Source organism: Copadichromis virginalis, linkage group LG1, assembly GCF_057382275.1.
Source record: "Copadichromis virginalis isolate Kocher_CV1m ecotype Utaka linkage group LG1, C_Virginalis_male_GT1.1, whole genome shotgun sequence".
Lineage (NCBI taxonomy): Eukaryota > Metazoa > Chordata > Actinopteri > Cichliformes > Cichlidae > Copadichromis > Copadichromis virginalis.
Genome location: NC_140618.1, coordinates 7,083,389 through 7,107,500, shown reverse-complemented (window position 1 = coordinate 7,107,500; position 24,112 = coordinate 7,083,389). Strand labels below are relative to the sequence as shown.

General features: G+C 39.9%; 1 protein-coding gene across 3 annotated transcripts; it reads left to right on the top strand.

The window, feature by feature from the left end:
* The first annotated feature begins 406 nt into the window (after nucleotides 1-406).
* Nucleotides 407-23,724, top strand: eprs1 (glutamyl-prolyl-tRNA synthetase 1). 3 transcript variants are annotated; one of them, XM_085439689.1, is made up of 36 exons: nucleotides 407-595; nucleotides 2,919-3,003; nucleotides 3,122-3,221; nucleotides 3,302-3,458; nucleotides 3,571-3,707; nucleotides 3,989-4,083; nucleotides 4,166-4,292; nucleotides 4,410-4,602; nucleotides 4,707-4,878; nucleotides 6,068-6,301; nucleotides 6,387-6,471; nucleotides 6,599-6,658; nucleotides 8,932-8,952; nucleotides 10,319-10,429; nucleotides 12,485-12,621; nucleotides 12,712-12,919; nucleotides 12,992-13,104; nucleotides 13,207-13,324; nucleotides 14,139-14,300; nucleotides 14,479-14,646; nucleotides 14,912-15,139; nucleotides 16,002-16,205; nucleotides 16,312-16,548; nucleotides 16,627-16,892; nucleotides 19,814-19,865; nucleotides 19,950-20,159; nucleotides 20,580-20,652; nucleotides 20,769-20,848; nucleotides 20,941-21,042; nucleotides 21,139-21,294; nucleotides 21,381-21,578; nucleotides 21,717-21,890; nucleotides 22,018-22,178; nucleotides 22,374-22,452; nucleotides 22,550-22,614; nucleotides 22,738-23,724. In XM_085439689.1, exons 1-36 carry the CDS (start codon nucleotides 553-555, stop codon nucleotides 22,886-22,888), a joined length of 4,962 nt encoding a protein of 1,653 aa, XP_085295815.1. In that variant the 5' UTR covers nucleotides 407-552; the 3' UTR covers nucleotides 22,889-23,724. The 3 variants fall into 3 exon arrangements, with proteins under 3 accessions (XP_085295815.1, XP_085295877.1, XP_085295951.1); XM_085439751.1 differs by lacking the exon at nucleotides 8,932-8,952; XM_085439825.1 differs by lacking the exon at nucleotides 14,912-15,139.
* Nucleotides 23,725-24,112: the final 388 nt, after the last annotated feature.

Sequence of the window (24,112 nt, the reverse complement as noted above, 5' to 3'; positions counted from 1 at the left end):
CGTTAGTCGGCATGTTAGAAAAGACAGACCCTACACAGGCCTAGAGCTGAAAGATGAAACAGAAAAACATTGTATTGAACAGAAACTATTATACATATTAACATCAATATAACATTAAAATAATTTTATGGGTCATATTTCCTGCAAAAATACCAATTTTCTTTATCTTCTTGACCTTATAGTTATTAATGAAAGCCAAGAGAATCGCAAAAGGGTCGATAAGATACAAACTGTAAAGGTGCGACTTTTGACTCTTGGTAAATCTTCATAGATTTTAACTAATCTAAGTTGGTAAAAATGGAATTATGTGAAATAATTTGATTTGAACAACTGCATAGCAGACGATTGACCATTACAACCAGAAGAGGGCAGTAGTGTAACTCAAAGGGATGTCAGCTGCCGTAAATCGCAAAGAAAGGCGAAGAAGAACGACTCGGCTCGTTCTCTCTCCTGTGTCTGGAGTAGTGTTTTCTGTGCTGTGGACCTCTTGTACATGCCAGTTAACTTCAGCTGGGTCTCGTAACCACCTGTGTGGAAGCCGGATTTTGAAGTATGGCGTTAAATCTCACCATCAACACAAGCAATCCTCCTCTCGGTGAGTTACACCCTGAGATCCCCAAATAACGTGACTTTCTGCTATTAGCCGTGTGTGTGCATGAAAGGTTGCGAGTGACATCAGCTTTCTTACACCTGTGTGTCATACTAAACTGGAAAATATATAATTATAATATCAAAAATCAGTCGTTGTGATGAATCTTGTTAAGACAGACATGAAGATGTGAAAAAAATAAGTTGGAGTTTTATTTTGTAATTAAAACGACTTATATTTGATCATTGTACACGACCCGAATTTAATAGCAGATGATATAAAGTGTTAAAATATCGTGAAATGAGTAGTAGCTCTTGTTTCAAATAAAATATGAAGTTAAGAGTGTGACTTCATCCATAAATCAATGGAGATTGGTGATCTGTAGATGCATACAAATACTAGCTAAGGCTAGCTAGCCAGTAGGCACTTCTGAAACCAAAACCACAACACGTGAACAGTTCACGAAATGTTCTTTTTGTTCAAAACAGCGGTTCTAACTCTTATCCACCTGCTTCCACTGTAACATCTACATATCATGAGTACACTACACATAAAAAGTCTTTTTGAACTTGGAAATGAAACACGTTGGTTGACACGTTGACATTAGCTAAAGACCGGCCGGTTAGCTCAGCTGGGCAGCTTTCGGTTTTTATAAGCTGCTGAAACTGAATGCATTGTGGCAGACCACTCTGACACGTTCAATCAACTGTGGAAAATAATTTATAGGGATTATTTTTGTGAAGTTATTTCCAAAAGCAAGCTAATGAAATGAATAGCGTTCATAATTGCTGAACAGCGCCCCTGTGTAGCTATTTTTTTTTACTGAGCACAGCAGGCTGATGCAAGCCTCCTGAAACGTAGTAGAACTGGATGGGGATGATCACTCCTGCACTGTGTTCTTTCGGTTTTTTAGAAATGCAGGTGCTTGGAATGTATGCGAGGGCACAACAAATTCAGAGAGAAGCTTTCCTTTATAATGGTGATATGCCGGAATGCACCTGTAAACATACAGTTACAGCTGTACATACATGCATATTTATACAGAGCATGTATACACCAGCTGTAGACAGGCCAATATATGACTATATAAACCTTACAATAAAATCTGTAGGTATTTAGATACTTTCTTTACAGCTTTGCCTCTGTACATGAAAAAAAATCAAGATTGTGATTGAAGTTCAGACTTTCAGCTTTAGTTCAGGAGGTTTAACAAAAGCACTGGTTTGGGTTTATTGCTGTTTTTATACATAGTCCTCCATTTCTCAAAATTAGTTGGACAGGCACTTTTCATGGCCAGGTGAGGTCTGCTCTTTCATTATTCTATGACAAAGATAAGTACACAGTAAGTATCACTTATTTGTACTTCAAGAAGTTGGACTCTGTTGCCTTATCTAAAATCTGGAGGAAAGGGAGTACTATTTATATTTTACTGTATATACAGCGGACAATTAAGCTCTAAACCCTGCTCTTCTTTTGGTCTTTACAACTTACATCATTTTTAAGGACTTGTGTTCCACAGTATGAGCAGACACCCACCACACAGCTTTAGATTTTCTATGAATGTTAAGCCATTTTCCAAGGGAACCATGACTTTACAATATTCTACGAAACGGCGAGGGTCCGCTTTCTGAATCACTCCGGTCAAACTGGCAGTAGGAATTGTATGTTGCAGTCACTAGTGAAGTGTGGTAAAAATCCTTAGAAAATATTCACGGTAGCTCTATGAATGTTTGGCATGCTCATCAAAAGATTACATCAGTTATTCAAAGGAACGTCACCTCTGTGTATGAAATGTTCAGCAACTCTGTCTCATGGGCTTGTTCAGTGTAGCAGATTACAGAATTTTGGGGGTTATCTATTTGAGTTCTTTACCAAGGCTTGTTATGAGCTCAGAAATAAAAATGAATTTTTATTGGCCTCCTAGATTAACTGTGGCATACTGTTACAATATTAATGTGAAATTGTGAGACCTGTAACACAACTAATAATGTAATTTTGTCTGTATGTGAGCTTATGCCATTGTTCGGTTTGTTTAGTTTGAAAACAAATGAAAAGAAATAAGCAGATAAAAGGTCTGGAGTTGAATGTGGATTCAGTACAAAAAGCGTTTGAAGCAGACTGAACTTAAGGTAGGTGTTGTGCAGAGTTACGGGAAAGATTGCAGCTTGCGTGCTTTGTGTCACTGGACCAGTTCACCTGGTTGTCAGATTTCATATCTGTTTGAGTGTGCAGGTATGCAGTGATCAAATTTGACTGTTTTTTGGAGCTGTGCTTTGGAGTGTGAGAGTAAAAACACTAAAAACACTGTGTTGTCTTGTCTGTCTTGCAGGGGCACTTCTGACAGCTGAACATGTGAAGAGCAGTGTGCAGGTATCAGTGGAGGAAGGCAAAGACACGCGGCTTCACATCTCAGAGTAGGTGCCACAATTATCGAGCTGCAGGTCGAGTTTAATTTACATGCTGTACAAAATAAGAGATGTGGAGTTTACATTAGTTTATCTCAACTGTCTCTTCTCATTTTCCTTCTCTCAGTTCAGTCCAGTTCAGCGATGACAACTCTATCTGTCGCTACTTGGCTCGGGTTGCTCCTGCTCTTGGCCTGTATGGATCCAACATGATGGAGCAGACTGAGGTGTGTATGTTTGTGCATATCTGTGATGTTTTGCAATTGTTCTGAATGCTCATTTAATTTTTTCTTCATGATGTCTTCAGGTTGACCACTGGCTGGAGTTTAGTGCTCGCAGTCTGTGTAATCAGCCAGATTTGACTGTGGCACTGGCTGAACTGGACAAGGCTCTCTCACTGCGGACCTTCCTGGTTGGGCATGCCCTCACCCTGGCTGATCTGTCTGTCTGGGCTGCTCTCAAAGGTCAGTAACATCCAGGATATAACAGCTTTTTTCTCTGACTGATTTTAGTGTGAAATATATGTAACTAAACATTTTAAAATCAGCACTACAGATTGTGACTCTTTATCCACAGATCATGGGGAATGGCCAAAGCAGGGCAAATCCTTTTCCCATGTCAGCCGCTGGTTCTTCTTCCTGAGCTCACAAGTTCCTTTCACTGCTGTAGGCAACAAGTACACCAGTAAGAAGGCTTCAATGAACAAAAACAAAGTAAGTGTTATTTTGTCAGTGTTCATTGTGGCAAACTATGATTGTAAAACTGGGTGAGCATGACCCAAATCCTTAACCTGAAGATGCAAAGAAAAAAGAATAGATGTTAATGTTTATAAAGCCACCAAACATGTTGTTTTTATCTCTTTAAACTAAACTGGTACATTAAACTTTGATGTTTGAATGTTTAATGCTTGATTATTATGTTTGTGACCCATGTAAGATTAAGATATAAATGCACTTTTTAATTCCATTCTTGACTGATTGGGTCATTTTCACAGTTGGAAGGGAAAAAGGCAGATGTCGGGAAGTTTGTGGAATTGCCAGGAGCTGAGATGGGCAAGGTGGTGGTTCGGTTCCCTCCTGAGGCCAGCGGGTACGACTTGAATCTGGAGTTTAGAAGAAACGTTTGTTAATTTACTAGCTTCCCTAACTTTTTCTCTGCCTCCCTTGGACAGATACCTGCACATCGGACATGCCAAGGCTGCCCTGCTCAACCAGCACTACCAGGTCACATTTAAAGGCAAGCTCATCATGCGCTTCGATGACACCAACCCTGAGAAGGAGAAGGAGGACTTTGAGAAGGTAAGATATTATTTATTTATTTATTTTGTTGTTACTTGGATAAATAAATATAATAACAAAAAAAAAACATGAAGTGTAAGTTTTGTGTTCACATTTCTTTGCTGTGCTGCTCTTTAGGTGATCCTGGAAGATGTTGCCATGCTCCAGATCCGTCCAGACCAGTTCACTTACACCAGTGACCACTTTCCCACTATAATGAAGTTTGCAGAGAAGCTGCTTGCTGAGGGCAAAGCTTACATCGACAACACCCCACCTGAGCAGATGAAGCAGGAGAGGGAGCAGCGTGTTGAGTCCACCTGCAGAAACAATTGTACGGCTTAGGACGGGACGATGATGATGACCTGTCAGTGAATGATGAAGCCTAGCAACATGTGATTTTTCTATACAACTCCTCTCTGTGTCTCTCTCTTGCAGCCGTGGAGCAGAACATGAAGATGTGGTCGGAGATGAAAGCGGGAACAGAGTACGGTCAGACATGCTGCATGAGGGCAAAGATTGACATGAACTCCAACAATGGCTGCATGAGAGACCCCACCCTCTACCGCTGCAAGAACGCAGCCCACCCTCGCACAGGAAACACCTACAAGTATGTGGCTTTATTCTATTATTAGTCTGAATTGTAGCATTTATATACACAGAATAAAAAGAAAAGCGTAGAAAGCAGAAATTAGCATTAACACGAACAGAGGAAGTCATGTTATTCAAAAACTGCTCTGGTATTAATAACAATTTTTATTTATTCCAGTAATCAAAATCCTAAAATTGATGAGGAATTAATCTCTAGTTTCTGTGGCATCCAAAATGTTGACTATAATTTGCACTTTTTCAATTTGTATTAAAGAAAATGTGTGTTGCATACTTGTCCTGTGATTTTGCATATTGTGTTGTAGGTTTATTTTAGTTGGTCAAATTGATCACTTTTGTTCTTTTTTTTTTCATTTTGCATTAACAAAAGAGAACAGCATGAAACCAAGGTTGTTGTTTTTTGTTTTTTTTGTTTGTTTGTTTTTTTAAATTTAAATACGTGGAAATTTCTGAGCTTTATTCACAGCCTTTGTAGTGGCTCTTCACATTTATCACTTATCTCATGAGGTCTGTCTAGATGTTAACTGTCCACCTGGTAAAAATGGAGACGCATGTTTTTTTTTTTTTGTTTTTGTTTTTTAGATGCATGCTAAAGTAACCAGCAATGCGCACTGACAAAAAACAAGCAATCATATAGAACTTGGCAATAAACGTAATCCATGCAGGGGTTTAACCCTTTTCATGCATGAATTCTGACAACCTCAATCAGGATTTTTTTTCTTAAGTATTTTTATTCATCTTTAGGCATGAAACAAAGATTTTTGAACTTCATTTTTTAAACATGTACTTTTCAAAGAGTTTTTTTTACATATCCACTTAGGTGGATAACTGATGTGTATGGAGTGACACATCAGTGTCCAATGCAATGGTTTATGTGCAAGTATACCATCAACACTGACACAAATACAAGGAAAAAGCCTTTGAATAGCTGTCCACTGTAGTGACCGCTATGCGTGAAAAGGTTAAAATGTTTTCTAAAGTTGACTGGACCACTCAAGTTGAGTTAACGGGTTGGTCATTACAGCAGCAGTCGGTCAGTGAAGGCTTTATTGTTGAGCATAACAGAAGTCACTCTGAATTTGCTGTGTTTTTGTGTACCTTGGAACAAATCACGGCGTGTGTGTGTGGTAAAAATTGAGCACATTCAGATAATTAAGTTTGATAATACATCTCATCTTCTTTGCTTTCAGCATCTACCCAACATATGACTTTGCCTGCCCCATTGTGGACAGCTTAGAGGGCGTTACCCATGCTCTCAGGACCACTGAGTATCATGATCGTGATGAGCAGTTCTACTGGATAATCAATGCTCTGGGCCTCAGGAAGCCCTACGTCTGGGAGTACGCCAGACTCAACCTCAACAACACGGTGCTCTCCAAGAGGAAGCTCACCTGGTTTGTTGATCAGGGATATGTTGATGGATGGTGAGTTTGGCTTAGTTTGTTTTGCTTTTTATCTCTCTCTCCCTTTAAGTGCTCTTTTGACTTTTTTGGGGGTCTTGTCCTTCAGGGATGATCCTCGGTTCCCCACTGTCAGAGGAGTGCTGAGAAGAGGAATGACTGTGGAGGGTCTGAAGCAGTTCATAGCAGCCCAGGTGCATTTTAAAGAAGATGCAATAATCTGTGCTAAGTGAAAACCACAATGTTGATGCAAATGAGTACATTCTTAAATAAAAATGTGCTTTTTTTTTTCTATTTATTAATCCCTGTTTTTTTCCCTAGGGTGGATCAAGGTCTGTGGTTAACATGGAGTGGGACAAGATCTGGGCCTTCAATAAGAAGGTACATTTAAAATTTTGTTATATTTCATCTGTGTCGAAATTTTTGTCAGTAGAACATTTAAAATGTTTCTGATCATGAATTTTAATCAGTTGTTGTTAAAGCCTGTTTAGCTTTGCTGCAGCAACACAAATAAATGTATTTATTGGGCTTATATGAGCACAGTGAACATAAGTTTGATATATTAAATTGCACACAAAATAACTTTATTTCCTGCTTTGTGAATTAGTTTTGGATTTTTCTTCAGTCAAAACCTGACTTATATGTTAGAGATGTCACGTGTGAGCATAGAGGTATAAGTGTAAATCTACCAGCGTTCAAGTATATGTAATGAATCTGTAGTAAAAAAACAGGCTCTGCAAATTCACTGCTGGCATGGCTTTGCTCTTTTCATTCTCTTAAATGCTTTCATTTGCCACCTCCTCTTCTGCCTCATTACCCCCAATCTCAGCCTGCTTATTAACCCCAATAACACAGAAAACCTGAAAAACCAAACTAGTTGCTTCATTTCACGTCCCACATATGTTGGTATTCATGATTTGATGTCCTCATTTTCAACTGTGGACGTCAGTGTTGCTTCCTCTGTGTGGTCTTCCTTGCTGGCACTTGCTGCTTCATCCCAGAGTCAGGAAGAAGGTGTGAACCATCAGTTTAAATGTAAAGAAAGTGAAAGCAGTTTTTTTTCTCTCAAAAAATAAACAAAAAACAAAGTCTGTTTTAAACGTATGACCTATACAAGGATTTATATTCAAGGGTGGTTAAATTCAACAGCTACCAATTGGCAGTGATCATGTCGCAGTGAGGTCGATTTAAAGACAGCTGTCTCTGTTTTTGCAAAGGTCTCATGTGCATGTTCAACTAACCAGCTGCTCCTTGCAGTTGTCAGATAGTTACATTATTCTCATAAACTTTCTTCATGCTAGCAAGGGGATGTTTTAAGGTGGCTGTTTTTTTTTTTGTTTGTTTTTTTTGTTTTTTTAACAGGTATTTAAGAGATGAGTTTTGTCTAATTCTATTCTGCTAATCAAGACTTTGTAACTGTGAGCAGCTGTCTGCTTTTAATTCACCTTTTATTTTCCTTTTATTATATAAATCTTCAAATATGGAACTTTTTAACAGACAGTTTACTCACCAGTGCCTCGTACTGTTCCTACCATTCCATCCTAGTGTCTTTGCAGGCATTTGGGTTTGAAAGCATTTGATTTAGCTTTACTTATTTACTTATGTTTTAAGCTCAACCAAAATCAAGTTAGAAATAGGGCATTAATGGCCAACACAATAATGAGTTGTAATGATAATGATAATAGTAATAATAATAATTGTTACCTGTTACATATTTGTTAATGATCACTTTCATTTTTGTTTTGGACCACATGAATCTCAGTGAATGTGATTCCACTGTGTGCTTTAGTCTTATGTGCCAGAACAGGTTAGGTCAGTTTTTAGGAACTTTACACTGTTGGTCTGTTTGACAAGGCTAAAATATTTTCCTGTTGTTGAAGTAATATACCTGCCATTTTTAGGCGTTTTTGAATAGTAGCCATTTTTCCACATTGTGTAAAATCAAAACATGACTTCAAAGCTGATTTCTAGGTGTGTATTGTATCTTTGGACTGTACTGCAGTGGTTTTAAAGGGTTAATAATCCAATATAATCCTTATTCATCTTAAACTCGACCATTATGTAGCTAATCAATTCACCCACGGTAGCTCTTGACCCTCCATTAAATAAGCTTTATTCTGATTTCTGTTAATAAGGGCAGCCAGAATTTAACAGCATGTGGGAGGAGCTTTTATGCTGACAGCAAACTGATGACCATATTAGCAATATCCACAATTACTGACATCATAGAGACACATGCTTAATGGCTCATCCACCACTGGTAGATAAAACAAGGCAGAATAAGTCTTCTTTTATTGAATGTAATGGATAATTACACCAAGCTTAGTGAAATAAAGTAGGCTCCATATTAGTTTATTCTTTAGTTGCTTAATTACTCTCATCACTCAGCTTTCACTTCCTCTTCTGCTTCCCCTGTTTTGATTTCCCTGTCGTCCATTTGAAAAAATTATAATTCACTATTTTATTCATACATGCATTTGTGGTCAGGGCGTTGGACGTTGACATAAGACACAAACCAAATCAGGAGAGTGTAACAAAGCAGCAAGGATAAGTTCTGTGAATGGATCATTCTGTGTAAATGTGTCTGTCTCTTCCTCTCTCTCTTCCTCTATCGTATCTGACATTAAACAGCATCTCACTCTTCTGTTTCCAAGCTGCCCGTTAGCTGTCTGAAGGTACTCCTCCACCTCCTGCTCCTCCTGCTCTTCCTCATTGTCACTCTCCCTGCTTCCATCATGTGCTGGTTAATCTGAAAGCCCGCCAATGGCTTGCGCTATTTTACCAGCCCAAACAATAGGATTCCAAACAATAGGTTGGCACAATGCAACAGACAATTTTAAGTCAATACAAAATAAGGTTTTTAAAATAGTGGTTATTTAGGGTCACGTGACTGTTGGCTTCCCTTCCCAAACATTCTGAGTAAAGTAAATATGGTTGTTTTTATTCTATACATGTTTACACAGATTGAACAAATGTCAAATCTAAAGCATATTCACTGAAGATACAGGAAATGCTTCAATATATTCCATATTAACTGCCCTGAAAGGCAGTTTGTCTTTATCTTCCTATGAATCTGTTGTCTCTTTTTCATCCTTTACGCCACTTCAGTTTTATTTATGTATTTTTTGTGATGAAGAAGTTGCCCTTTCATATAGTTAATCATGCATTACTGAGTGAGAACACCCAAGTCTTTAATTTGTGAACAGGTCACAGGTCTTCCAGTGGCAGATTCATAAAATGGTACATATTGGTAAGACAATTTGTAAAGGGCTTCATACAGAATGTGTATGAGATCTTAATTTTTATGAAAATAATATGTGAATTGTTACCCTGACAACTTTCAAAACCATGTTTTGTTTTGGTTTTTTTTGCTTTTTTCTCCCCATTTTAAGATTACATTCAAGCCCACAAGGGCTGATATTCTAATCAACCAAAGTTGTTGATCTTTAACATAGTAAACTTGCATCAGAGAAACCCGTGTGCCACTGAAGCACATCAGTGATGGTTGCAACTTTTCTGAATGTTTTTGTTATATTAAAAAAGATTTTTTTAAATAGACAAAATGACTTGAAACTTTTTAGCAGTAGTATCTGTGAGAAATGGTGACTTTTATGACTAGATCTTCAATAAATAACTTTGTGGAACAACATGAAAAGTGTGTGTACAATACGTTATAATCAGTTATGAAAACGTTTTTTCAAATCCTTCAGTTGTCATTTACATCCAGGCTGGCTGGTAAAATAGTGGAAGCGGATAGCGACTAAGTAAGCAGCTGAATAAAAGCTTGTTTCCCAACTTGCATACAGTCATTATTCACTCTTGAAATCATCTTTTTTTTTCCTCCTCTGGCTTAGTTTTATTTATCGCTTACTGAGCTGAAGCGTCTCTGTCCAGATTTTTGTTTCTTTTTGGAGAAGCCTTCAAAGTTGCATCATATTTTGCTTTTTTCTTGCATTACTCAGCTTTTTGTATGTGAAGTGCAGATTTTTCTTTTACTGACCTCTGCGTGTGTATATGTGTCTCTCTCTGTTGGTGTTTTAGGTTATAGACCCGGTAGCTCCCAGGTACACAGCTCTATCCAGCTCCTATGTGGTGCCAGTGTCTGTCCCAGAGGCTACAGAGGAGATGAAGGAAATTGCCAAACATCCCAAGGTTTGAGGGGATTTTTTTTTGTTTTGTTTTTAACAGCTTGCCGCCAATTTTGATTACTTACATATTTTTGTCCAGTTTGTCCCATCAAAACAGCTGTCATTTAAATCTCATTGTAACTGATTTTTAGGGGTGCAACGATATTCGTATCGATATTGAACCGTTCGATACAGTGCTTTCGGTTCGGTACGGCTATGTATCGAACAATACAACATTTGTAATTTATTTTATCAATTTTCCTTCCGACGATGCTGTCTGTGTTGAGCTGTCTGTGTTGAGGCTCAGTGAATCTGCGTTCGACTACTCCGCCTAGGCTGCACTGTCCAGCGCAGATCCACTGAGCGCTCAACACAGACAGCATAGTCAGAAGGAAGAGCGCAGGGCAAGCTAGCAAGACACATGGACCTCCCCCACCCTCATTCAGATCTGGCATTTGGAATTATTTTGGTTTTCATGTGACGTATGACCCTGAAGGTAAGCGAGTCATGGACTAAAGTAAAACAGTATGTTGGATGTGCCATGCAATGCTCAATTACATGGGTGGGAACTAGTGTGTTAGCGCAGTTAGCTCGTTAACGTGTTGGCCATCTAGCCCCACACACGGGGCAATCGGCGGTAGCTCGTTAACGGAGATTTGCCGTGTTGTGGCGTTAAGGTCATTTCAACGAGATTAACCTGAAAGCACTAGTGGGAACACAACGAATATGACTGCACATTTACGCAGACATCATCCTAGTGCAAAGACCAAAACAACAAGCATGCTACTAACTTTAGCCGAGTCATTTAGACAGCTGTTAGCACATGATTCTCCTTATGCTGCTGAGAATATAGCCCAGAAGAAGCGGATAGTATAGCTTTTATTTTGGAAAGAGACATTTCTCTGTAATAAACTCTCTTTTCCAAAGATGAGTGATTCCTCAATCAGATACAGGGCTTGCAATATCGCTAGCCCGATGTCCTGGAGCTAGCGATTTTTTTCAGTCGGGCTACCAAAATCTATCTCTGCCCTGCCCGTCGGGCTATTGTAGGAAGGAAAAATATATGTCAATGCTTTTGCATTCTTTCAGAAATGTAGCTGGGTAATTATGTCATTGGCATCTGTGAGCCACTGTCAATATGTGACATATTGAAATCGCGTTTGAATTTGCGCTTGTTTTTTTGCTTTCACTTTGCAATCGCGCGAACTGTGTATAGAGAGCGACAGCACTGATTGGTGAGTGATGATAATTTGTGCACCAATTCCTCTGACATCGTCTTATTAATCGTTAGCTTACTATGCAAACATGACAAGTGAAATCTCCTGCAGCTTAAACATGTGAGAGGTTGATCGCGCAGAGAATCGCTGAGCTTATGTGAGTCTGTGTGTAAAAGCATTTCAGTTCTGCTGAGCCAAATAAGACAGGTCAGGGTGAAGAAGTGACAGCCAAAGAAAAGTTTACCACAAAACGGAGAAGTTATGACAAATCAGACTATAAGGCAAAAAGAAAGTGCAGCTTTATGGTTTCATGGACAAAAGAATTTCTGTGGCTGCAATATGATGAGCTAAATAACCAGGGCTGCACATAAGTGGTCCGCAGGTGCGCATTCGCTGTCAAAATAAAAAACACGCACAAGGGTTAGGGTTAAATTTAAAAACTGTACTTTTGAGTTAAAATATATATTTATAATTTTAATAAATGACAAATTAAAAAGGCATGAACATTTTTTTTGTATCGAAAAAATATCGAACCGTGACACCAAAGTATCGAACCGAACCGTGAATTTTGTGTATTGTTGCACCCCTACTGATTTTATTCCTAAAAATCTTTTTAGCTCTAACATGTCTTGTGTTACTCTCTTTTGGGAAGAGCACCTTGGTTTTTAGCTGAAACATCTCCGTTAATAGCATTCAGCATCTTTTGCTATAAGGACTGACTCTCCCTTACTTGAAAACCAGCCACTCCAGGAACTGCAGTTTATGTCACTTGACTATAGCATGAGTCAGTTCACTGATGCATACTTACCAATGTAGCTTTGCTGCAGTGCTACTGAGCTGATGCCATTTCTGTGCCTATCTAGAATGCCGAGGTTGGGATGAAGGAGGTTTGGTATGGTCCTAGAGTTCTGATTGAAGGAGCCGATGCTGAGACTTTCACAGAGGGAGAGACGGTTACTTTTATCAACTGGGGCAACCTCATCATCACCAAGATCAACAAGTATGACCATCGTTTAGATGATCTGTATTTCTTTTAAGAATCAGAATTCCCTCTGATCTGTTCATGCTGTCGCCCTTTCTTATCACTTAGAGGGGCTGATGGAAAGGTTTTGTCCATGAAGGCAAGCTTGAATCTGGACAACAAAGACTACAAGAAGACAACAAAGATCACTTGGCTGGCTGAAACAAACAATTCCCTCCCGGTGCCAGCCATCTGCGTCAACTATCAACCACTCATCTCCAAAGCTGTCATCACCAAAGACGACAACTTCAAGGACTACATTAATAAACATAGCAAGGTCAGTTATTTGCTCTGTGTGTGCATTATACTGCATGGATGTGGTTATTTTATTATCTGTTTTTGATCTCAGTTGGAAGAAAAGATGCTTGGTGACCCCTGTTTGAAGAACCTGAAGAAAGGTGACATCATCCAGCTCCAGAGGCGGGGCTTCTACATCTGTGACCAGCCTTATGAGCCACTCAGGTAAAGAAGTGGAAACCCGAATCTGCTCAGTACCAAAACACCTTTTGGGCATGTATCCATTTTTTTGTATTACTGTTTTATTAACTGGGGTTGTGTCTGCAGTCCCAACAGCTGTAAGGAGAGTCCTTGTGTGCTCATCTACATTCCAGATGGCCACACTAAGGAGATGCCAACAGCTGGATCCAAGGAAAAGAGCAAGACTCAGGCTTCTGACAACACAGTGAGTATTCAGTAAGGGGTTTGCAATTATACGCCTAATGGTCCTGTATGAAAGACATAAAGTCATCTGAATTACTTAAAGTTTGCTCTGATGTTTGCGTTGGATGTACTAAGACGGAAACAAAAAGCACAGTACAATTAGTGGCAGTAGCAGGAACCTACCCTGTGAATCCTAACTGGTTTAACCAGTAAAGCAAATGCTAGACTAATAATAGGTGAAAACTAAACAAGGTTCAGGCCCAGTTTGAAAGCTACCAGTCGGCCTTTTATATTATTATTTGTTATTGCCTGAAAACCGACAGCTTCTAGCTTAAAAGTTGAATATTAGTGAAAAGCTAGCCTCCTTCTATTATACTTGTTGGTCACACAGCGTGTGAAGGATTTTATTCTGGGAATTTTATGTGGATTTTATTCATTCCTACTTTTGAAGAGAATGTATTGTGTGTGTGTGTTTATGTCCTAGTGTGTATATACACCAAAGGAAAGTCAAACCTACCTGTCTTAATTATTATGGATAAAAGATAAATGGATGATTATCTGCTAAAACTATTAAGTCATAACACTTTTCTGGTTCTTTACTTCTTCAGAGTTTTATCACGTGTTCTTTTTTTATTGTTAGCAACAGTAGGCTAACAATATTTATGTTTGTAGCGTCTTTCTAAAAATAAAAGTAAATAAATAAAATTCCCTGGCATCTAGGGCCTTCAGGGCATCAGCTTAGCATGCAAGCTTGGAATAAAATGGGATAAAAATGTGAGACATCTTGGATAAACTGGTAACTGACAGTTTCTTCATCTTCATCTCTGTTGTATAAGCCTGCCAGCCCTGCCAAGGCTCCTAAAACCTCTGTGCCAGCCCCAGCAGCTGACCTGTTCTCAAGCATTGTAGCACAGGGCGAAGCTGTCCGCCTGCTCAAAGCTGCCAAAGCTCCCAAGGATGAAGTGGACAAGGCTGTTAAGCAGCTGCTTTCTCTAAAGGTATGCTGGCTTTAAATAAAAGTATTATAAAGATAAAGACATGTGCTGAAGTGATCCTTCTGATCCTTCTGGCAAATATTAAATCCAAATTCTCTTGAAATTGTCAGGAGTTGATGTTCAAAAAGGGCTTTGCTTGAAAAAAAAAATACTGACAGTCTCATCTATTCTTTATCTGCAGGAGCAGTTTAAGCAGCAAACCGGTGTGGAATACAAGCCAGGCATGGCTCCTCCAGCCTCAACGCCAGCCCCATCTACCTCTTCCTCAGACTCAACGTCCTGTCCATACAGTCGTGTTGTCCAGCAGGGTGAGCTGGTCAGGAAATTGAAAGCAGAGCAAGCACCAAAGGTAAAGGGCATTTTCCAATCCATAGTCACATCCTCATCTGTTTGTCAGATCTTCGTTTTATGCCCCACGTTGTTTGTCCGCTCGTTTTTTGTGTCCCATCTCATATCCGCTGAATTCGTGCGTCAAAAATCACTTGTCTGGTCCTTCCCTTGTGATGTCCCACAACATTTGTCCAGTGACCGTTCCACCTCCTCGTGCCATTTTCATGACAGTCAAGCTTATTCTGAAATACCCATTACTATAAGATCACTTTTAATGGTACCAGGACCAGATTGACGCTGCAGTAAAGCAGCTCCTCGCTCTCAAGGCAGAGTTTAAAAAGCTCACCGGTCAGGATTATAAACCAGGGATGGCCACACCCGCCCCCTCTGCTTCATCTCCCGTGACTGCCACCTCTTCTTCCTCGCCACCTTCTTCTTCTTCGGGCCTGTATGAACATGTTGCACAGCAAGGAGAAGTAGTGAGGAAACTGAAGTCGGAAAAAGCCCCCAAGGTATTCAAATGCATGATGAATACAGACAGTAGAAAAATTCCTGCCTTATTCATATGCCACATTCCGGTCACCTCGGAAATCGGATGTCAGAAATTTGGAGTTACTTAGTCTGAAACCACTAATACTTATTAATGTTACTCAGACACACACACAAGTGTTAAAATAAATAATCCATCCTATCATGGCTTCAGTGCCGAACCAGTTAGATTTATTCTTGGAAACATTACGTGGTTCCTGGTAACAGGGCTGGTACAGATAATTGTACGTTTGATTATTTCTTATTTTGGCATGAATTATGTGTCACCACTTAAAAAAAGAAAGAAAGAAAAAAATTACTTCTCTGACTCTTCTTACAAATACCCTAGTTGAAAGTGCTTTGTCTTTATTTGCACACATTTTCTGCACTACTTTAACTTTGTTTTAGGGTTTTAAATTAATTTTGCAGTAAATGTTCCGTATCGGCATGTGCTTAACATACTTGTTTCACACAATTATAACAGTGCTTATATTAAAAATGTGTGTGTATTTGCTTTATTACTATTACCAAATTATCTATTTTCTCTAACTGCTGTCTGCGAGAGGGTAATCCAGAGGGATTGTACTGATCAGAGTGATAGCTGAACACAAGGCTATAGGCAAAAACTGCTAAATGTCTGAATTAACATCAAAAATGCATGACCAATCTTAGGTAATACAATGATCTGACACCTGATAGAAAAAAAAAAAACTGATTGCTGTCGCCAGCATGTAAATTGTGGGAAAACAATATTCACCATGCACTGGAATGGGAATATTTTTACCCACAAAAATCCTAAACATCGTAATAAATTGGGTTACAGTTTCCTTGTTTCATCTTCTTCAGGACCAGCTTGATGCAGCAGTGAAACAGCTGCTTGCTTTGAAGGAAGAGTACAAACGTATCACAGGCCAGGAGTATAAGCCTGGAGCGGCCCCACCTCAGAAAGCACCCGCTCCAGTCCAGAATGGCTCCACCAATGACCTCTATGAGAAGGTCGCTGAACAAGGAGAACTGGTCAGAAAACTGAAGGCTGAAAAAGCTCCTAAGGTGAGATTTTACCATTTGCCTAAATTTTTGAGGCTCTGTAGCTTTCAGTAGTCCTTGAGGTGTTGACTTTGACTTGATGTTTCTCCTTCCATTGGTTCTTTTTCAGGATCAAGTAGATGCTGCAGTGAAGCAGTTGCTGGCTCTGAAGGCAGAGTACAAACAGAATACTGGAAAAGATTACAAACCGGGATTACAAGCCCCAGCTACCCCTGCCCAGACCCAAACCCAGGCCAGCTCAGCCTCCACTCAGTCTAACTCCTCTCTTCAGGCCCAGGAGCTGTTCTCACAGGTGTCCCAGCAGGGAGACCTGGTGAGGAAGCTAAAGTCTGAGAAGGCCCCCAAGGTAAGAACTTACAGAGTGGTATTAAATACAACTAAAATTGCACAGACATAAACATAAACAATCACATCTCCTTTTTAGGACCAGGTGGACGAAGCTGTGAAGACTCTACTGGACCTGAAGAGCAAGTACAAGACTCTCACTGGACAAGACTACAAACCAGTGGCTGCTGCTGGTGGTACAGGAGGAGAGGACAAAAACCGCAAGGAGAAGGAGAACAAGTCTGAGAAACAGGGTGGAGGAGGAGGAGGGAAGAAGGGTAAAGGAGACAAAGGAGGCCAGAGCAAGGAGTCCTCCGGAGGAGCAGGAGGTGCAGGAGAGGGTCAAGGACCCAAGAAACAGACACGGTGAGAGACTGGAAGTACTCCTTCACCCATCTCTCTTCACATATTTCCAAATGCAGATGAACTAGCTCGGGCTTAAATTTAGATTTCAATTTTCAGCTAACACAGTTTTTGGTTTAAAATGGGTCTCCATAACAACAACTCTGATATGATTTCAGCTAAAATGATAATCCTTTTTACATGCAATACCATGAACATTGAATATTGAGGAACATAGTAGTATTTTACTGTTTGCATTGCATACAAGTTATTGTTTGTCTTTGGGTTTTCAACACATTAAAATGTGTTCTTTGGGTACATCTGACTGTGATGAATGGGGGAAACATTTATTGGGGAAGAAAGCAGATTATTGTAAAAGAAATAGCACAGCTGTCTGTAGTTGGTTGTCCTTGAATTTGCTGAAAATTGACAATAAATGGGGAGTTAAATTAAAGCATTTACACCTGGTCACATTCTCATACATCTGATTTGAGCTCATTAGAATATGCACGGTTTGGTAAACATATATTTGAATGTTTAACATGAAACCCCCAGCAGGTGATGGAGGTTGTACTCCAATGAGTAGTACATTTTAAGCAGGACTGTTGTTGGTATGAACACCACCAGCTTCCTGTCAGGTGTCTTGTCTTAGAACAATAAACACACACACACACACACTCACACACACTCACACTCACGCACAGGTATTTGGGTGTGTTGATTTGGAAACCGAAGATGGTTGAAGCACAAGCCTATGCTGCTGTTTCTTACCGACTGAGGAGGGTTTTTGAAATCAGATTCGGTGAGTCTGACGTGGTTGCTTTTTCCTGCATATTCAGTGCCTGTTGTGTGCTAAAATTACTGGCTTTAAGATGGTGCTACATTACTAATTTTTTTAATATTCATGATTTAGCCGTTTGTCAAGAGAGGGCACTGTTGCCATGGTTGGTCCAGATTGAAATATCTGTTTTCTATGATCACCACAGCATCAAGAGGTTGATATTTTTGGCTTTTAGTGAATCATCTTGACAACTACCGGATGTATAGTGATGGAATTTGTTGTAATAATATAATAATTATAGGTTCTGTCTGAATTTGCGCCTTGTTTACTGTATAATACACTACATTTAATGTGCCTAAAAGTTATCCAATAAAACAAATGGTACATGTCTAAATATAGGGAGTGGTAAATAAGGGGCTAGGGCAGGGGTCTGCAACCTTTTACACCCAAAGAGCCACTTGGACCCGGTTTCCACGCAAAAGAAAACACTGGGAGCCGCAAATACTTTTTGAAATCTAAAGTGAAGATAACGCTGTATATATTGTTTTGGTTTTTTTTGTCCTTTATGCTTTGTGTGAACAACTAAAGCAAGTAAAGTTTATTTATTAAGCGCTTTTCACAGACAGGCAGTCACAAAGCGCTGTACACAAATATTAAAATAAACAATACAATCAATAGGCATTATACACAATGTAAAAGATCAAATGTACATAATGTAAAGAATATAAAATACGTAGATCAACAAAAGGCTTGTATGAACAGAAAAGTTTTTAACTGCTTTTTAAAAGAATCCACAGAGCAACTAAGGTGTGTTGCTTATGAAATTCATGAAGTGCTACAGAGAAAATTACATTTATTTATGTAATTAACACATTTTGAACTCTTAAAGAAAGATAACAAAAGGAAAGACACCCAGCTGAACTAAAATGATCCATGTAGGAAACAAACTGTTGTGAGCCGCCACCCTTATATCGCCTTTGGGCTTTTGGAGCCTTGACCTGACTTTTAAAAAGTAATTGGGGAAAAAAAGCACTATGCTGCTAAAAAAAAAATAGATATTTGCAAAATTCTGCCTAAATATGTATTTTACCTGGTTAATGTGTGTGGCGGGGCGTGGTCTGCAGCGCCGCTGCAGGGGAGGCGGACGCACCTGAGCGGCACCCGCAATCGCGCCTCACTGCCTTAAAGTCTGTGCTCTCTCTGCTGTTGTGTTGAACTAAACACAAATAAAATACACTTCAGCTAAATACTTCTAATTTATTTTCCCAAACCACCCGGAGCCGCAGGTTGCCGACCCCTGGGCTAGGGGGAGAGTTAACTCCTTAACGCCTGGTGCATCATTTTTGATGCACCCAAACAATACATATTTACAATACATATTACTTAAAAATGTAATAAATGGCAAACATGATACAAATAAAAATGTTTAAAATTCTCCTGTATGTAAAATATTGTCTTTTTTTTTTTAAATTGCCATATGGTTCAATAAAAGCTACATTTTTAAATAAGTTGCATTTTCTAGCAATTGTTTCCTGACAGTCGCTCTGACACTCCCCTCAGCCTGAGCAGTGTTTTGTGTTTAGGATTACTAAATGCTAACCCACTGAATTAATGCTTACCATGTTGGCATGCTAAAGTTCTAGACTGTGAGTACAAAGCCTTGATACTAACATGGTTTTAGACTCGTAGTCTTGTTTTTGGCACTTTTGTTTTTACACACTTGAAGCTGTCAGTTGGAGACCTGCTGGGAGAGAAAAGGGTTTATATACGTCTATATGGATATATAGAAAGTAGATTTTGTTCCTCAGGCAGTAAAAGTGTCATTGTGCCAAAAAAAAAGGATTATCATTTTGCCCTCATGCTCCAGCTCTGTTTTGTCAGTTAGCTTTAGAAATACAGTTTGCTTTAAGCAGCATGATGGACTTGACTTGAAATTGCAGTCATTACTCTTGTGTTTGTGCACTCAGGAGCAGTGATCACTAACCAAGAATTAGCTGATTGTTGTGTTCGTGTTTCTCTGTCAGTGCTTCATCACCGCTTTCTCAAATTTGTGAAGAAAATAAATGAAATTCTGTCGAAGAAACACATGATTAACAATAAATTGTGCTTAAAAGACCTATGAAATGTTTCTATAACTCTTACTCATTTGTATATCTCCTGTCAGGTTGGGTCTGGAAGCCAAAAAAGAGGAGAACCTGGCTGACTGGTACTCTCAGGTGAGTATCACCCTTTACTCCAACAGCACAATTTGCTATGTCAGTCAAAATCTTCTGTTAATATTCCTCTCTTGTCCTCCTCAGGTCATCACTAAAGCTGAGATGATTGAGTACTATGACGTCAGCGGTTGCTATGTGCTGCGACCCTGGGCTTTCTCAATCTGGGAGTCTATTAAAGACTTCTTTGACAAGGAAATTAAGAAACTGGGTGTGGAGAACTGCTACTTCCCTATGTTTGTCTCTCAGGCAGCTTTGGAGAAGGAGAAGTCCCACATTGCAGACTTTGCTCCAGAGGTAAATGAGACTTTGCACGGACATCTTCTGATGTTTACAAAAAGCAAACTGGGTAACATAAATTAAAGAAATAGGCAACTACAAGAAATCATAATGATATGCTCGCGCATGCATTTATGGATCAAGCACAGTCTTGATCCATAAATGGGACTCTGCCATTATTTTTATGGTCTTCCGTCATTTATATCCTAGTGATGTCAGGAGGTTAATTGAAAGGTTCAAGTCCTAACATTTAAGGTGGCTGTCGTAAAAATTCTCTCAGCAGGTCAAAACAGTCAGTCCTAGCTGCCCAAACAGACGAGTGCTCTTTACAGAAAGAGCGTGTATGAGATAATCATACAAATAAAACTAGTAGTAAAAATATAGAACTGTAAATGTGCAATATCCTGTTATTACAGTTTTGGTTTCCCCTTTTTTAAGGTTGCTTGGGTAACTCGGTCAGGAAAGACTGAGCTTGCAGAGCCCATCGCTGTCAGACCCACCAGTGAAACAGGTCTGAACCACAGCTCTTTGGCTAACATAAAGCTATGCAGACTCACATTCAGCATATCAATTTGAAAACATTTAACATTGTTCCTAACCCCATTTATCTCTCTTTATTCACCTCAGTGATGTATCCAGCCTATGCAAAGTGGGTCCAGTCTCACAGAGACCTGCCAATCAAACTCAACCAGTGGTGTAACGTTGTGGTCAGTGTTCCCTTCTTTTCTTTAGTTAATGGTTGCAAGATTGCTCATGGAAGAGCACCCAGTTTAGTGTGCATCTCTTCTCCATTGTATAGAGATGGGAGTTCAAACATCCCCAGCCTTTCCTGAGGACAAGAGAGTTCCTGTGGCAAGAGGGACACACAGCATTTGCCACAAAGGAGGAGGCAGCTGAGGAGGTAATATACATGACAGAATGTAAAACAGTCGTACCTAGGCAGACATGTTCGAGTACAGTTTTTCTGGAAGGCTGTTTATGCGTCATCTGTATGCAGGTTCTGCAAATCCTGGATCTATATGCCAGGGTGTATGAGGAGCTAATGGCCATCCCTGTGGTAAAAGGGAGGAAGACTGAGAAGGAGAAATTTGCAGGAGGAGATTACACAACAACCGTGGAGGCATTCATCTCTGCCAGCGGCCGAGCCATTCAGGTAACACACTGGCTTTATTCTCTCAATCCTCTTACTCAAGTAAGCAAGTAAACATTGCATTGAAGCAAGAGTCCCCTTTTCCTCAGGGTGCCACGTCCCACCATCTGGGCCAGAACTTCTCCAAGATGTTTGAGATTGTGTTTGAGGACCCCAAGAGGCCGGGCGAGAAGCAGCTGGCTTTCCAGAACTCGTGGGGAATCACAACCAGGACCATCGGTGTTCTCGCCATGGTCCACGGAGATAACATGGGACTCGTGCTGCCACCCAGAGTGGCTTGCCTCCAGGTGAACACTCAGTCACATGTACACATGGGATTTTATTTTTGTAACAGATGAAGATGTTAAGGTCCTTTTTTAAATTCTATTATATTGATGTAAATGATGCTGCAACAGCCAGTCTAAGATTTCTCTTTCCTTTCCCAGGTTGTCATCATTCCTTGTGGGATCACCGCAACCTTGCCAGAGCAGGAGAAGGAGGTGCTGTTGGCTCAGTGCACCAAATACCTGAAAAGGCTGCAGGAGGCTGGTATCAGGGTGAAGTCTGACCTCCGAGACAATTACTCACCTGGCTGGAAGTTCAACCACTGGGAACTCAAGGTCATTAACAACATGATCATAATCCTTATTATAGTTTTAACCTGATGCAGAGGATATTAATTGGAAAAAAACAGATGTCAGTTTGGTTTCTGACTCCTTGTTCTGTATGCTGGGGTCTCTCATCCAGGGAGTGCCTATCCGACTGGAAGTGGGCCCTAAAGACATGCAGCAGAAGCAGTGTGTCGCAGTGAGGAGAGACTCAGGAGCAAAGGTGACAATACCAGAGGCTGAAGTGGAGAAGAATCTGCTCAACATGCTGGAGGACATCCAGAACAGCCTGTTCAAAAAGTATGTTATACTTACTACACTGAGGTTTTGTTACAAATGGACACATCCCCAGTCGAGGACAGTTCTACCACAGGGCTTTTTGTTAGAGGATTTAATAATTGATACAAGTGTCAAAGTTAAAATATAAATAAGTGTACACAGATTCTGTGAGATTACATGGTGTCTGTAAACACTTGGTTAATGTCTATTTGTCAGAGCTTCAGATGATCTGAAGAGTCACATGGTGGCTGCAGACACAATGGAGCAGTTCCAGAAAGAGTTGGACCAGGGCAAGGTGAGTAACACAAACAAGCCACAACAGCTCAGACATCTCACCGTCTTTCCTCATCAGAATAAATAATTGATCTCATATATTTTCCTTTGCTTGATAGATTGTCCAGATCCCATTCTGTGGAGGAATTGAATGCGAGGACTGGATCAAGAAAATCACTGCTAAGTAAGTCTGACATATTGGTATTGTATACATAATGTTTCCTGTGATTTCCCCCACAGTTTGCTTGTTGTGCTCAGAGTGCTTAATTTCCACCACTGAAGGACTATTTGCTTGATCTTTTTTTAGGGACCAGGACCTGGAGCCTGGTGCTCCGTCCATGGGAGCCAAGAGTCTCTGTATCCCATTCACTCCTCTGAAGACCCTCCAACCTGGACAAAAGTGTGTCAGCGGCAAGGAGCCGGCCCAGTACTACACTCTGTTTGGACGTAGTTACTGAGCACCTGCTCTTCTGGGGCAAGAGAATAAGCATCTTAGTAGAAAAGGGCTTTCCCACCTTCTCTGTAACTGTTTTTCCTTCTTGGTGTTTAACTTAAGTGAGGTGACTAAACTTTGGGATTCAGGAAGGGAACATGCTCTCTTTGTTTTGTTTTGGGTTTTTAAAAAAAACAAAAACATGTCATCATTGTTACAACACTTTGGAAATGGAGCGGAGACAAGAGATGTTTACTCTTATAGCCGTTAATATCTAAATTGTTGATTATCCTCTAAAGGGCCTGTCAGAAAGAGACTCGCTGTCCAGAGGGGGACACAAGAATGGAAATGGCCAGGAGTTAGGCAGGTGTGTCAGCATCAAACATCTGATGAGTGAAAGCAGCAATTGTACTTTATCTGGACTTTGAAAAATATTCAAGAAAGTGGTTTTAAACTCCATACCTAAAATGCAAGATTTTCTGTACTTGAAAATTGATGAATTAAGGATGTTTGGCCTTTTTGTAAAACTCTCAAAGGAGAATGTTACTGATGGGGAGGGGAAATCCTGAGAACTACAATGTCTCTTTGCCTGGCAACAGCCCCATCTCCCTCACAGCCAGACTATCTCAGGAACTCTGCAAGCACTCTTGCGGTTTTGCAGTTTTGTCAGCCCTGCTCTGTCTGTATGGTTACAGTATGTGGCTTTATATTTAACGGCTTAAAAAAAATCTCTTATCCCCCTGAGCCAAATGGTGCAGCTGTGATGAACCATGTGTATTGTCAATATCGCCTTCTGTCTCTTCTCTCACATGAAAGATCTCTGCTGCCTGTCTAAAATAAAGTAATTTCCATGGCAAACTATCCAGTGTATGTGTGTGGTTATGTTTTGTTATTGTTTTTTTAAGCCTGGGTAAAATAGGGGGAGATAATCAAGTCCAAGATGATCTTTTTCTATTTTTGGAAAGCTGCATGGGAAAATAATAGTAACTAAAAAAAAAACCCAGAAATATTACATCGGTGCCAGTTTTATGCATATCAAAGCTTGCAATCTAAATGTGCTGGAGAAGTACTTCAACAAACATGCCATCAATAAACTACAATCAAACAGAACTGAGTAAACTTGCATAATATTTACACTGGGTTTTAAATTATTGTGCGTGAGCTGTTTACTGAGCATAAGGAAGTATGTAAGGTAATTACAATATTCACATGATAAACCTTATCTGTTACGTAACGAGGAACTTCAGTC

Bases quoted from the DNA above. Each gene is read 5' to 3' on its own strand.
- eprs1 (XM_085439689.1), top strand. From the start codon at position 553: ATGGCGTTAAATCTCACCATCAACACAAGCAATCCTCCTCTCG. The intron at 14,647-14,911 runs GTAAAGGGCATT...TAATGGTACCAG, and splicing joins AAGCAGAGCAAGCACCAAAG to GACCAGATTGACGCTGCAGT. The intron at 16,549-16,626 runs GTAAGAACTTAC...TCTCCTTTTTAG, and splicing joins AGTCTGAGAAGGCCCCCAAG to GACCAGGTGGACGAAGCTGT.